The 15,909-nt window shown below is 36.0% G+C and overlaps 1 protein-coding gene and 1 long non-coding RNA gene across 3 annotated transcripts in view; one reads left to right on the forward strand and one right to left on the reverse strand.

The window, feature by feature from the left end:
- Positions 1-468: 468 nt before the first annotated feature.
- The window catches only part of LOC142407151 (uncharacterized), a 57,888-nt gene continuing 42,447 nt past the window's right edge, over positions 469-15,909 (forward strand). Inside the window, exons 1-2 of the long non-coding RNA XR_012774822.1 lie at positions 469-576; positions 1,526-1,631. This is a non-coding gene — a long non-coding RNA (uncharacterized LOC142407151). The remainder of the gene's footprint in view (positions 577-1,525; positions 1,632-15,909) is intronic.
- Positions 3,872-15,909, reverse strand: part of PLEKHH2 (pleckstrin homology, MyTH4 and FERM domain containing H2) — a 56,230-nt gene continuing 44,192 nt past the window's right edge. For both annotated transcript variants that reach the window (XM_075496291.1, XM_075496292.1), the window contains exons 22-30: positions 15,618-15,795; positions 13,625-13,780; positions 12,095-12,192; positions 11,568-11,709; positions 10,683-10,828; positions 8,961-9,090; positions 7,963-8,049; positions 6,113-6,250; positions 3,872-5,007 (exon numbers count right to left, since the gene is read on the reverse strand). In XM_075496291.1, the coding sequence (XP_075352406.1) occupies positions 4,825-5,007; positions 6,113-6,250; positions 7,963-8,049; positions 8,961-9,090; positions 10,683-10,828; positions 11,568-11,709; positions 12,095-12,192; positions 13,625-13,780; positions 15,618-15,795 (1,258 nt within the window). In that variant the 3' untranslated portion in view covers positions 3,872-4,824. The remainder of the gene's footprint in view (positions 5,008-6,112; positions 6,251-7,962; positions 8,050-8,960; positions 9,091-10,682; positions 10,829-11,567; positions 11,710-12,094; positions 12,193-13,624; positions 13,781-15,617; positions 15,796-15,909) is intronic.

A 15,909-nucleotide genomic window follows, 5' to 3' on the forward strand; every position in this document is an offset into this window, starting at 1 on the left:
ACCTTCTGTAGCTGATTAGCTGCTTTGCATCTTGAGAGACTAGAGACAGAAAAGCCTAAGTAAAATCCTCTCTTACCTGTTTGATCAAAACCAGGGAAGTGGCCTCATTCATAATGATTAACTCAGAATTCATTTTAACTGTTCCTCCTTCCATAAGCACCCAAAGGCGGCTTATGTAGCCTTCTACAGACCCTAAGTAATACTTACTCTTTAAATAAGAGGTTTTACTAAGTTCAACTTGCATAATCACTCAGTTTCAGTTCCAGAAGCCTTCATATAGTTATTTTCACCTGTCTTTATTTACTTCCAAGTTTTTACATGGATCTTCTAAAGCATTTGCTAACCCCCCATGGAAACCACAGTCTTGCTAATTAAAATCCAGTAGAAACTTCACTGTTTAGTGTTGTACAGTGGCAGGTCATGCTGATACCTTTCTAAGTTTCATCGGTTTCATTTTAACAGAATGTTTTTGGTATCTTGGTATACGAAGCCAGTGCTGATCTATAATCAGCAATTAGAGGTGGTGAAAACCCTGGACAAAGCTGCTATTGCTCTGCCAAAGAAAGCAAAACTAAGGTAGGAATTGCTCCTGGCACTGTGATCTACGCATATATTGCTGCAACAGCAAGAGTGTAACACTAAAAAGCAAAGTATTTTTACAGTGATATACTCACTGTCAGCGAGGTGGCAAATCTGGAAGATGCTGCAGTACAAATCTGAGCTGGGAAGCACTGTGTAAGGCTGTGCAATTAGTAAGTTGTACTGAAATGCAATCTGGAAATGAAATTGGAGTTTTCAGTATTTTATGTTTCACCTTACTCAGTTTCATTTCCTTTGCCCTAAGAAACTGTAAAAAAAATACTTTTTTCTTCCTAATTCATTATTACTGAGTTACTAATCACCTCAGTTAAAATTAACTCAAACTAATGGATTGCACTAAGCTGTATGGACTATTAAAGCTCTACCTAAAGCTTTAAGTGGTGCATTCCTTTATGCAAGGATGAATTTTTTCCTTCAGGACCTAACCTATAAAAAGTGTGTTAGTCTGACAAGGAAATCCAACACCAAATACCTACCAACCTTCTTTTATAGGTAAATATATGCCTCTATTTTAAATTTAAATATAAACCAAATTTAAATCTAAAATAACAGAAAAACACTGATTTTGTGGATTGTATTAAAACCTCAAAGCTTTATAATTTGCCTGCTGTACTACAGGAGTAAAACGGTCTTGTTTTAGGAATGAGCAGTTTGCTTACTAATACTGCTGCACAAAAATTGACGAGGCAAAGTGAAGTTCAAGTAATATATTAATTTACATTGCATTCTAAATATTTTCAAATCAATGTGATTGTTTATACAGAGAGTTACCAGTGATCTTTGAGATTCATTGACCATTTATAGATTGTTGTTACTGACCGCTAGCTCAAAGCAAGCACAAAAGATGTTCTGAAGTTCATAATAGAAGGTGAAGTCTCCTTGCATGTGCTTACACATTAATCTCATCCTAAGAATATTTTTACAGCCTGTGTTCTGCAAGCCTTGAGCATGGGAAGTTCTTCAGCATCAGTCACCGAGGTCACCGCTCATTTGACAGCTCCCATGGTATCATCACTGCTTAAGATTAGAAGGTGAGAAAGGTCTGGTTCCTACCTGGGCTTTAGTTATTGATTAATTAGCATGGTGTGCATTGTTTTGGTGGATGACTCAAGACTGAGGTGTGGATCACTCATGAGGCTTGGGCTGCGTGGGGAAGGCAGAACAGATTATCTGCCTGGACTCTGAAATTTTCAGCTTCGCTGTCTTACATTGTGTGGTATCCTTTAAGTAGCTGGGGAGCTAGATTAACATGGAACAAGTTCCCCAAGACTCGCACAGCTGTGTTTGCAAGCCGAGCTGTTGAAGTGTGCTTGCGTGTGTAAGAAACTTTACTTGCCCACTGTGTTAACTTGAAGGGAAGTGTCTGCTTGCGGAGGTTACTACCATACTACGGAAACCTCACTCTTGTTAATCAAAATCCTGGAAGAAACTTCATTGTTTAGTGTGGTGTTGTCTTGGTAACTGTGATTCCGAGTGCATTTATTTCATAAAAATTAACGCCGCATTTCTGGTAATGTGACTATATGGTATTAATGGTGACCTGTAGTGAGCAGTTAGTGGTAGTAAGTCTGGAAAGTGCTGCTAAGAAAAGGGAAACTAAGGCATGAATTGCTTTTGGCACTATGATGTAGGGGTACACTGCAGCAGCAAGAGCTCAACACTAAAAAGCAAAGCAATGTCTAGAGGCATCTACCCAAAGGCAGGCAGGAATGTCATACTATACTTCATAGATAGTATACTGCTTTATAAAACAGCTGTTTGTAAGGCTGTAAGTGTTAATGAAAACTGTTTAAAAGACTCAAAATCTGCGTATCAGCTGTGTGTATTGTTTATCATGTTGTCTCCAAACTTAACAAAGATTTTAAAAACTTCATGAACAAGCTCACTAGCAACATGCTCCGCTTTTTTTGCCTTCTAAAAGAACCTGATCTGCCACATTCATTTAAAACTGGGCAATTAGGAAAGAATTACTAGTTGGAGTATTCTAGCTTGATGGCTATCATAATTTCATGATGACGTGAAAATCTCTGTATTTGTTAATTGCAGTGTCTAATCATCATATTTGAGAAGCTTTAGACTATGACCTGTGTATAACCGATGCGGTAGCATCTGGTTGAATTTGCACACACAACACTCCCCCCCTCAAATTGCTGAAAGTTAACTATTCTGCTGATTGCAAAGGGCTGTTAATTCCTAGCCCGATTACACCACACTGTCTTCATCACTTCACATGGGATGCTGCACAAAAAGATGCTGCAGTTTGTGCCAGGGTGTCTTGTAGCTTCTAATATGCTTTCCTTCGTGATGGCAGGAGATTGGTTGCCCACTAGGAGGTAAATCTCCTGCTGCTGGCCCTGCCTTGTTGAAAGGGAAGGATCTAGCGCCACAACCACCACCAAAGGCTAAAAGTTACCGGGAAGCTCTTCCCGCATTGCAAATGTGGAAGCATCTACATAATAGTATGCTTGTTATTCGCTTGTAATTTTCAAGACAAAGCATTGGCCCAGAGTACCATTCGTAAAATGGTGCCTGAGTCCTGCAGACTTAAGTAGCTGTGGCAGGACTTTTGATAGCTTTCAGAAGGAACGTATTTATCGAGTCAGCTTGCCAATTTGTCTTTCCACTTTTTAAGAGCATGTTCTTTTCACAACGTGTGTTTCCCTTCCAGTCTATTTTAATTCTTCAGGAGGATACTCCCTACCATTCACAGAGGGCAAACAGCTAAAATTCCTTTTCTCTCAATATGAGTATGTATATATCTGAAAAGTTTAAATGTTATAAAACAAAGGAGATTTTCAACCTTCAAATATTAAAATTCATCATTGTGAAATTAATTCAGTTTTAAGTAATTAAAAAAACCCCAAACGATGAAGGCTAGCTATAAGGGATTAATGATCCATGATCATTAGCATGAGCAGAAGTGGAAATTGTGAAATGTGTATGTATCGGTGATTTATGTTTGACTACCTTCTCTATGGTTGGACCCAAATTATCTATTAGAGTATGCTGCTGATCCATTTCAGAGCCTGCAGAACTGGCTTCTTTGCATGGAAATGAAAATGTGAGGATTGGAAGAAAAAATGCGTGTAAGTTCTATATACTTGACCCTATGTAGCACTGAGGCTTGCAGCTGAAAAAGGCAACCAGAAAGTGCTCCCAGGTCCAATAGTGCAGATCCAGCATTATGCCTTCAGTGTGCAACAACATTATATTAGTATTATAATATGAAATGTATAGATACAAATGAAAACTAAAAAGTACAACTTTCACAAAATATTATTCTGAATCATTGTATATACATTATACACATTATACATGGATTTTACATGTCACATATGCCTCCAAGTTTAGACACAACAGTTCAAGCAATGCCTTTCTGTGTTATTCTTGTGTTTTCAATTGTAAGTTATTCTTGCATCTGTATTATATTATTATTCTGGATTAAAGAAGAAATTAGGTATGGGATCTTGTTTAACAAAATGATACTAAATACAGTGCCTGTCCAATTTAGATTTTTCCAAAAGGCGGGGGCAGAGAGGGATTACTTAGAAATTTGCCAGACCAAGGCTGAAGAGTTGCCAAGTATAACAAGAGTTGCCTGTCTAACAAAGGCTAGAGCGTATCATCAGAATACTCTTTAGATTTATAGGAGTTACATGATGTGCTTATGTTTTTTTTTAAAGGAGAAGCAATTACACAAATCAAACAATTTGTTCTTTTTAGTCCCATGGTGCTTGTATTGCAAATAAGGAGGGGTGCTGGAAGTGGAAAATATTCTGTGTTTGACTTTTTTTTTAAAACAAAAATTCCTTTTCAAAATGAAGGTTATACAACTTGTATAATTTTGAAAAATAGAGATGAAGAGTTAGAGTTGAAGACAGTTTGGTCCCTGAGTAAGTATCTGGAAAACAACTAAAATCTATACAATTGTTCCCAAGGCCAGCCTTCCCCATCACTATCAAAAGACACATTTATTTTTGAGTTGTAGGCACAAGCCACCTCCAGTAAAGCATAATACTTAAATTGGCTCTCATCATTCCAGTTCAGGCCAGGGATTTAATTAAAGGGCTCCTCCTGTTATATACCATTAAAATGAATGTAAACCTGTCCGCCTTTCTTTTGGTTGTGGACCTGCTTACGTAAGCTCTGTGTTGTACATCAGAAAGTTTTCAATTGGTGTAGAAACCCTGTAACAAAGATGGATTATCATGATACATAATCCTTTCATAACAAAGTGGGACATTTAGTTGGTCTGTTGTTTGCAAGAAGTGGCTGACTCCCCGTTTCCTTGAGTTTCTGTCCACTTTGAGGTGTCAGTAATGCTGGAGCAGAGAGGTGATGAGCAGCTCCTTTCAGCTGATGAAAGTTGTTAATATAGCTGGCAATCAGTAGAGTGATCTCAAGAATCTATAACAGGAACATACAAAACTCTTTGAAAAATACAGTGATGTGTTTTGACTGCTGAAAAAATAGCTAACTTTTTAGCAAGTGACAGTCACCATCAACTGGAAAAGTACTTGTACTTTATCAAACAAATTAATGATGGGGAGAGAGGAGATGCCTAATAGAGCTTTTTTCTATTGCTCCTTGCCAATTATGTAATGTTATTCCCATCAGTATGCTGGATACTTTGTCTTCCACAGTCTTCAATGATTCAAACAGATGGTTTCTTTCACTTCGAGAGAGATTTTGAAGTCTGAAAGATGGCGCTCTTAGAAAAAAATTTCATGATGTGTTCCCTCAGTTTTGCTAGAAAATATCTAGTGCTCAGAGAACTAAAGATGCAGGGTGGATAAAAGGAATAAAGACTTCTTGGAGCTTTTTACCATATTTTCTCTTTGCAATCCACACAACCTTGCCTATAAGGGCACAATCTGAGGGGAACTTGAACAGATGTATTTTACTATGCTTATTTGTATGAAGAGTCGTGTTTTGACGCAAATTTATAAGTGGAATTTTGTATTCTGTTTCATAAATTGTTCTGACTAATAGCAAAAGACTTCAAAAATCTTTGCTTTTTAAAAAAAATATAGTCAATCTTACCAGTGAAGAGAATCTAGATTTAAAAAGCATGAACAGTTTCTTTACCAAAGGTAAAAATATCCTAGGATTTTTAAGAAATGGCTGATCTTTCAGATCTTGTGTTCTACAATTCCACTGTAGAACACAAATGTACTTTCTTAAAAATTATCTCTGGTGCTGATCAAACAAACAGACTAGTTTTTAGATACCACATATACTTCCTGTCCTTAATAGCCTTCTTTGTCCTTCTATGAAAAATTTGGAATGTTATAGACAGGGACATGAAAAGAAAAGGAAAACATCAGTAGTGTCACTGTTAGCTCTTATATTACTAATTGTTTCGCTCTCTAAAACCATCTGGCAAAAGTCAATAATCTGAGAATGCTAGGAATAAAGAAGGTGTTTCATCTTTCGCATCTGTTAAGGATTACCCACTAGAAAAAGTAAAAAGTAGCAGATGGTGGGAAACTATTTCAGGTAATATACCAACCTTTGGTTTTGTCATGGCAAAAAGGTGTTTTTCAGTTGATTTGTTCTTTGTCTGAGCATTGTTAACAACCAACATAAAATCATCTTGATAGCCTCCAAAAGTCATCAGACTCTTATATGTATATGTAACTGTTAATCGCTTAAAAAAGAAAACAAACAAACAAAAAACCGGAAAGCTATAAGCAGGACAATGCAGGAAAAGCAGATTATGACATATACTTCTTAAAAATATAATTACACGTATATTTTTCAAAATGTTGTTGTTAGCCTCTTATGAATCTTGAAATTAATTACAGATTTTAGGATAGCTTCATTCAGACCTTCACTATGAGGAATTTCTATTGCAGATGATAACTCTTATAAATTTGACCTGTTTCTATTCCAAATTAATTAGATCAAAGATATTATAAGTAGTTTTCAACTCAAGTGTGTAATTCAATTTACACAAGTCTTGACTGACTTTGAGAGAAGTTAATCTTAGGAATTCCATTTGAAATCAAAGCAGTGTCTAAATAAATTAAATAGCAGAGTATGAGACACCTAAAGGAATTTAACTCCAGGACTTCTTTTTGTGCAGTGATGTAGTTTACATACACACAAATGAAATTAAATTCTATTATCTTTTTTTCACACCTCTGCTGAAACATAAATGCTCTTCAAGGCTCCTCTGCTTTCCATGCCTTGGCTCTTATTGTTCAGTGTTCAACAAACACTACACTAGTGGCCTTTCAGTCTATGATTAGCATTTAATTTATCATTAGGACTCGTATTAATGTGCCGCAGATGTCCACACTTAAAATTCATCAGGAGGTAAGATCTGTACAATAACTGACTTAACATCCTTCAGTTACTAAACCTCTTTTTGCCCTTATTTTGAAATAATGTTTTCTCTAACTACCCCTTGCAACATAATTTCTGATACCCTTGATCCTTCCTACAGGAAATCAGAATATTCCCTGGAAATGGAGCATTTCTTGAATGGCAAGTAAGGCCTGCTGATATTGTAAACTGGCAGTGCTCTGCAGAAATGCCATAGCTAGCTCTATGAGTAGATCGTGTTTATGGAGCTTTCTGCAGTCTGATGCAAGCTCATTTTGCTTGTTCTCTGAACAGAGCTTCTCATGTTGTTTTATTATTTCTTTAACTGCACAGAAACGTAATGAAAAGGCCCATATCAGTACAATTATAAAGTTGAGATTTTAATTTTCTGATATTCAATATTAGCACTCGCTAATAGCACCGTGCCATTCTGTTTCTTTGCAGGATATAAATTAAAGCAGGGATCTTCTCAGGCACCGTTTTTTTACACTGATTACCATGAAACGTTTTCTCTGAAAACTTTTATTGCAAATCAAAGAAAAATCAGAGCCTAAAATGACATAATTAAATAACACTGGGTTATATTACCTACTATTAAACAAAAATAATACAATGAAAATAACAATCTTTTAAAGTAACTGCTCTTTGCAGAGTGTATGTATTATGAATAATAATGGAAAATGAAGTCTCCAGGAAAAGAAAATTAATGTTATTGTAAGAACTCTAACTATGGATCTCCTGACATCTGAATGATTAAAACATTAACATTTCATTAAAAGATATAAAAACTGTATCTGATAAACAAAAATAAACTGTGCAAAGAATTCATTACTTATTTCTATTATTAGTGCTACTATAATGATGATAACATTAAAGCGTTTTGAAAGGAATGAATTTTTGCTTTAAGAGAAAGACTAGATAACTTAGCATGGAAGGCTAATGCCATCTTTTATGTAGTATGGTGGTGAATCTCACCACCTACTCAGTATTAAAATCTACTTTGACGAAAATTAAAAAAGACATTTCACTTACCATAGAGCTGTAATCTAGGATGCTTATACCATCTTCATGTACAGCAAACCATATGAAGGACTTCTCAACTGAGGATGTTGCTAGAGGCTACAAAGATAAATGTTCTTTAATTACTACTTCAAAATGAGGCAATATGTAAATAATTATTAACTCTCCGCTATTATAGACCTCTCTCCATCCACAGACCTTACTGAGATTTACACTGGGAGGGAACTGATGTAAAGGAACTGAAGTAGCTGCCCAAAGCTATGTAGGCAGCCAGTGGCAGAACTATGAACTCAACCTAATCCTCTTGAAGCCTCCCCCGGTACTTAGTCCAATTAAATGTATAGTCTCATTAATAAAATAAAAAAAAAGTCAGGTGTTTTAAAGTTTGTTCACTAGCACATATGTCTACATATGCAAAGAACAGCGTGCTGATAAGCAATTACATATATACACACACACACACACACACACACACACACACACACTGGGATTACCTAATAAAACCTAAGGGGTGAGGTGACAGTTCTGTATAACGTAGCTGTTATTTGAATCAAGAGAATTAAGATACTAGTGGTTTAAGAGAAATTGAGAGAGGCCAGCACAGAAGGGAGTGCTCTAAATACCCTTAATAACATTTAGTGTTTCTGCAACATTCAGCTTCCATGGCCAGTTAATGATGCCTTTTCAATATTCTACTAGTTATCAGGTAAAAAAAGTCTGAAACAGAAAGGCTATCTCAAACTAAGATATAAGAAAATGAAAAGATACCACCTAGATTAATAATGTAAAACAAGCAATAAGTGTATTGGAAAGTTACTATTATGGTATACTTAGTACTATGGCTATTACATTCCACCAGTATATGGCTTAAACAAGTTAGTAATTTGACAAGAGATTCAATCAGCACATGTATAACACCCTCATTTTCAACAAAAAGGTATTACTATTTGCAACTTTTATTTATATTTTAAAAAACCCACCACTCAAACTCTACTAGTAAAGTTTCTTACTTTTGCTGCAAACAATTTAGCACCAAAGAAAGACCATTTTCTGGCTACAGTGAGATAAATGCGCACACAGTCTGCAGCACTGTGCCCCCGGAGAGCCATCCATCTTGTAGACAATCGCTGACAAAGCTGTCTGTTGAAATGAAATATGTAATTTAGGTATTGAAAGGAATTTAAATGCTTACCCCGAGTGAGTTTAATGAGCAAAAAAAAAATCCATTTGTTAAAATGATAATTTAATACAACTATCACTTAAACAGTATTAAATAAATCCAAAGCATCATTTCACATTTTTACGCACATGAAAATTACGAAGTATCTTCTAATTTCTGCAACATTATGATTAAATATTGATGTAGCAGTTGCAGCATAAAGGGAAAAAGTCTAGTACAGCTTTTAATGTGTCTCTACAGATGATCAATCTACCTTTATCAGTACTCAACAGCTATGCCAGTTGTCGTTCCAAAAATCCATCCATCTTAGCATGTATCTTTACCTGTGGCTAGTAGTAGATGTGGAAGATACAGCTTAACACTACTCTTTTTTAGTGTATCTGGGCGCTGCTACCAAAAAGGGTGCTTCTGATGCATGATGCGTTCAACTGGCTCTTTTCTTTTGTGGCCCCATGGTGAGTTGGTTCAATAAAATGATCCTATGGAAAACTAATCCTCAAAAAAAAACCCCAACCCCAGAATACCTTTCTAGCACATTGACTTGCAGGAGTGACTCACCTGGGAGCCACAAGATTATTAGATGCAGCCCAAGAAAAGGGAGGGGGAATGTGTAGTAAAGGGAGATCTTTCACTTGCAGCTTACTCTTACTGGAAGTTTATGAAGTCAAGCTGCACACTTAGCAAAAAAATACAAGAAACAGGGCAGGTATAGAGTGATTCTTTCCCTCCCACAGACTTCCAGCTCTGGCAATTGGTAGTTTAGGGACTACTTGGACAGTTCAACAGGTGTTTTGACTTAATCCTCCATGAGTTAGTATAATCTAGGACCTCTTAAACTTTGGTCTTTGAAATTAATTGCATAACCTTCTATTTGTTGTGCATATACTTTTGAATGCCCCTATTATCATCTGAGTATGTAATAATGTTACTTTGTGCATTTGACAATAGCTTTACATTTTCTCAACCCTGTAGTGAAGAATGAGGAAAACATTTCTATGATGTTTATTGGACTTCAAAATTGCTATATCATTGACCTTGGATAATTTATTACACTGTTCTGCTCTTCTTTATGTTAATAGGTGTTAATTGAAATGACTTGCAGATTATTCATTTTAAATTAAGTGATACCTTACTAGCAAGTCCACTAGGTTAACGTATTGCTAATTTGACTGGCTGCCAGAGATTGCACATTTGAATAGCAAACACTCAGATCAGATCCTCATGTCCTTTACTTTCAGTAGTTCTTTAGTCTGTGCACAGACTTAATTTAGATTTGCTGAGTAAGAAAAAGAAGAATTTCAAAATCGCTGGGTTTTGTAACACTATGTAGTAACTTGTACAGCTTTTGCTGGAATGCGTGCTTAATGATGGTCCTCTGTTTAGATTAGAAATGTACAGAGGGAATGGGTTCTTCAATTTAGCAAGAATATGAGTTTCAAACACAGGTTTAGGCAAATATGGCATAACAGTAAGTTGTACCTAATGACAATTTAAAACCTCCTCATTTCACTCCTAGATTTTTAGAGAATATGAGTTGCAAAATACATTTCACCTTAATTGTTCCTCTGAACAACCATGCCTGTATCTCTTAGGGTAGAATCTCTCCAAAACTTGTTTTAACATTTGGTTGGACTTGGACTGGGAAGTGACTTGTCCTGCTGGAGTTGAGAAAGGCCGTTCAAAATCTCCAATCTCTACCTAAGGGAAAGACCACAAAGAAGAAAATTTTTTGTTACTCCAGAGTAATTTTCTAGCTGGGTATGAGGAGCTATATTTTTCCTCTGTTTTGCCAAGTATAAAATGAAGAACAGTTTGTCAATTAATGTATATTTTTCACTGATATAAAAGTCATGTAAGTAATTTTATTTTTCTTATTTTATATTTACCATGGAAAAAAGATAAATGTCAAGTATAAATTGTACAAATATAATACTTACTAGTTCTGCTCTGAGATTGCTAGATCTCCAGCTGACACAAAGCAGTTTAGATTTATTGAGTAACACCATCAAATAACTTTCTCAATAACCTTCCCTTGAGCCTTTAATTTTTTAAAAATAAAACAGATCTTATCAAGACCATGTCTAGGCTTTCATTAAACAGCTGTTACTTTGGTGTATTAACTTGCAGAAATCACGTAAGGAATAGTGAATGAAGAAATGGTACATGATTACATGATATTTAATCAAAGAGGGTCTGACTGTGTAGGAGGTAAAGCACATTTTATCCGTCCTGGTGCCAACAGCAGCATACACTGTAAAGCATTTCCACTGAAGTACGGAGTTAGCTTTACAGAAAGATTCCAGCCCAGTCTATTTCCTACACTATCACATGTAAAAGGTGGAGGTCATTTGACTGTCAAGCAATCCTGGACCAGTTTCTTTATTCAGGTTTTTCATCTGTAAAACTGCTGTGTGAGTCATTAATGCACAAGGATTACCTGAGCTAAAAGAGCTGTCAATTCCATTGCTAGCTCTTTGTTTACGGGGAAGAGTCCATTGACTATTTGATCATTTGTCTGATATACTAGCAGCAGCTTCTCTCTGTCTGTCTCCCCATGGACTTGAACCGAAAAATAAAGCCTACAGAAAAGACAGAAAGTTATTAAATAAAGAAGATAGGGAAATGCATTAGCCCTGAGGATTAGCAGTATCTGCTCTGAATGTGACATGTTTATGTCAGCGTCAAAACACATTAGCAGAGCAACACTCGTACTTGAACCAGCGAGCAAATATTTAATTTCAGTCTTCTGAGTTCAATGTTGCCTTTTTTTTTTTTTTTTGGCAGCCCTGCTCACCTCTTGAGAACTAGAAAAAATTAACTATAGGTTTGTTTTTTTAAAACTCTCCAGTTACACCTTTTTGTTGCAAGCTTTGAGTCAGCCACTATTCTTCGGATGAAGAAACTCTGCATAAATTAAAACCAAATCTTGGGACAAGGCAGAGATACTATACTTGCTATACAAACCTATTTTTGTAAGTAAGGCGGACAGTCCTGGTGCCTTCGCATTTCCCAGGGTGTTGTTCTTTGGAGGCTTGCTCCCATTTTGAAATAATGTCACAGATCTAGAAGGAAAGCAATACAAAACTGACTTTGCCATGTATTTCTCTTTGAAAACACCTTTGAATGGAAATTGTCTACTTATTTTAATATCTTTTACCTATTACATATCAGAAACATACATAGCTTGAATTTTTAAACTTACTGAAAGATAACTTTACTTGCATTTCTTAGTTGGAGCATTTAATAATTAATGTTTTTGTTGTTTGTTTATCCTGCAACACGCACACACTACCTTTGAAAACGAGGCATAACATGCTTATATGGAAAGGCCAGTACTTGATTCAGCAGCAGCCAATGAATGTGTAATTATACAGAGTGAGTTGTTCTATGATTAACCAAATGCCTTTGATCTCTGCCTTTTCTTTCTGCTGCATTCTGGAGTTTTTCAGGTCCTTTCTAGTAACTGCTATAAAGTTTATATGAAGCTTGTTATAAAGCGCAGCAATAGAGGTTCACAACAAGCAGTGTAGGTGGGTAGGTGGGCAGATGGGGAGGAGGTGGAACGGAGGGCCTGGGAGCCCTGCTGGGCTTCATGTCACCATTCCTTCATAAAGAGCCTTCCTGGAAGCAGTAATGTGACCAGCTTCTGAAGTTGCATTTACCAAGAAAAGAAGTACATTTTTTATACATTTTGCTTTCCATATGGTAATTATTCTAGCAGGAGAAGAGAGCTGATCATGATGACCCTGCTTTTGTTTGTCACTAAGGCCTGATTGTACCACACCTTGTAACTCAAAGTGCAGCTGTGAACGTTGGCTGAAGGCTGCAAAAGAACCACTTGATAGAAGCACAAAAAATTTCATTATTCATTAGTTGCTAAAAAGCTTGAAAAATATCTTGTATTTTATTAAAGTATAGATTATATTGCATTTTGCCAATCTTTACTGCAAAGAATTTAATTCTAGCAATAGAGGGAACTAAAATTCAGAATTCAGAACAATGATAAGCCAAACATTGGAAATTTCCTGAACTGAACCCTTATTACCCTGTATTTAGATAAGGAACCCTTTTTTTTCTTCCCCAGGATCTCCACCCCAGTATGAATGACTTTTTGGACCTCAAATGGTCATCTTTTGGAGCTATACAAGAAATGCTAACTGAATCTCTAAATGCATTTTGGACTGCAATTGCTTTTTAGTTTTAAAGGACTGTGATTAGTAACTGCTTACCTTTTCTTTTTTAACCCAGCTGCAACTTCTATGAATAATATCAGTCTCCTAGACAAAGCTTTTAAATATAGTTCACTGAATGAATTTCAGGAATTGAAAAAGCTATGGGTTTTTTTTAATCTTTCCTTTTACGTTATGAGGAAAAAAACCTAAAGACAGTTTTCAGCCTGAAAAATGTTTTCCTTTACATTGTCTGAAGAGAGCTCTGTAGAACAAAGACATTTTGTTGTTTTATATGGAGAGCTCATTAAAGGTTTTTGTTTACCTTGATATTTCCTTGAAGACAGTGCTCTATATCCTTGCCAGAGGGATCATCAGAAAACAGTGCAAATCCTGACTGAGCTGGTTTCCTCATTCCTGTATCCTGGTTCAGGGTGTTCAGAAATTCCTCCACTGTGGTAGAGGCATCAAACCCTACAACCTAAAAAAGCAGCCAAAATGTATTTTGCTATCAAACTTAAAAAAACCCACCCCCTTGCCACCCCCCCCAATCTAAGATATTGAAGGATAATACCTCTAGAATAACAGTGGCAATGTAAGACCCATTCCATCCCCTGTGAATAACTTATTGTCATTGGAAATAAAAAAAATCCATAAAGGGCTTGGAAAAGATTCAAGATCTCCACATGGGAAGTCAATTTAGTGGAGTTTTTCTCCATCCAAAAATTGATGAACTTCCCAGCAGATTATACCTTACTGCATTTTGTTTATGAAACCAAACTCACTGTCAAAAAGCTTCCAAATGAAGTATTTTTGGTTCTCTTTTCTTTGTTTATACTAGTTTCTTTGCACTTGCTACACTTGAATTTCTGTTACAGAATCTATATAACAGAAAGCAGTCTAGTATCTGAGCTTTTTGTGACAAATACCACTTGAAAAATGAAGAAAACTATAATTTCCTACACTTTTCAATGTGGTGGTGAAACAATTGAGATCAATTGATTGTTTTTCATCATGTGCAACTTCAGAGGGGTATTTACTGGCAGATCTACATTGGCAGATCTGAAATATTTTACAAATGTTGCTCTGTCAGTACTAGATAGGCCAGTAATACAGAGAGCCTTCTAAGTTTTGTTCTCCCAAATCTGAATTTTTGTCTGTTGTTACTAGTATTACAGCATTTTAGCAAGAGATGGCAAATGGCTTTTATATAAATACTAGTTGCTGATGTTCACTTATATCTACTTTGAGGGTGTTTCCCTGTGTTTGGTATATTGAAGAAGGCCCCTTACCACTTTTTTGTAAAGAAATACCTTGAAAAAGGATCTCAGACTTCTATTTTGGGCTTCTCAGTGGTTGGAATTAAAAAAAATATCTGTTGAATGTAGCTTTAGAGATAAATACAAGAGTTTTCAATACCACTGTAATTGGTTATTTGCTGATCTCACTGAAGTAATTTATTTATTTAATTACAATTTTCATAACCCTTAAGTATACATTTTTGAGCAATAAATAACTGATGAACAGTTATTCCTTTTCTTGTTCAAACTTCAATTTTGACACCTTGTAGGATGAAATAAATACATGTTGTTTTTTCTGTTTTACTGGGCAAGCAGTAAGCAGTTAAGAAACTTAGAAGGGAAAAAAAGCAGACTTCTTCTGTGATCTGAAATGAAAAGTTTATTCAATACAGTTTTGATTTTATATAAAAACTTGCTTTCTGTCTAGGAATACTGTGAATTGTTAAAAAACTCTTTTCAGCCAGCTCTCATGGTTAGAAACACAAACCAGGATGTGAAGCAGTATGCATGGAAGCTCATGGAAAGTTTCCTACAGGCTTTGACTGATGAAGTCCCAAAAGAGTCAGGAATTAAGCTGTGTTTGTTCTGTAACAAATATGGTTATCCTTCATGACTGATAATGGGAGTTCCAGCTGTGCTTCCAGGCCTTCAGTGAGATATTTAACTTTCAAGATGTCCGATGAAAGGAAGTGGAATTTACTACCTTTCCCTATTCTTCAGTCTAATTCATTCATCTGATGGTCAGGTTAAATAAGAAACAGAACTTTAGTATTTCTCACTCTTAAGATGTTTTAATTTTTTTTTCCTTCCTCTTAAAGATTTTTCCCCAAACCTTTACTCTTCATTGATTAAATCTCATTCAATGACCTTGTGCCTGCCATTGCTAGCACTGGCACAGGATGAAACTTGAACCATGTTTACATTAACAATTACAATTCTGTTTCTGATATACTACTTCATGTATATGCTAATAGCAAGGGGCTGGGAGGTTAGATGTCATGGTCTACCTGACATTACCTGATATATGCCGTTCATGAAATGAACTGGAATACTGAAGGGCAGCGAATGGTGGTAGGGGTTTCTTAGAAGAGTGGAAAGGATTTCCATTCTGGAAGGTCTGGCTTCTCGGTCTCCGTTCTGCTGGGTACGCTCTACACATCGCTGACAATATATTGCATATTTCCCAAATTCAGTCCTGTGACAAAAAAAGAAATAAGGCAATTCTTGCGGACTGATTGAAAGGATAGTAAACTGTGAGTAAATCTCTCTGGGGGTGCCAAATGGGAGGAGCACTCAGATTTCACTCTGT

The sequence above is a fragment of the Mycteria americana genome, chromosome 3 (genome assembly GCF_035582795.1).
Source record: "Mycteria americana isolate JAX WOST 10 ecotype Jacksonville Zoo and Gardens chromosome 3, USCA_MyAme_1.0, whole genome shotgun sequence".
Taxonomy (NCBI): domain Eukaryota; kingdom Metazoa; phylum Chordata; class Aves; order Ciconiiformes; family Ciconiidae; genus Mycteria; species Mycteria americana.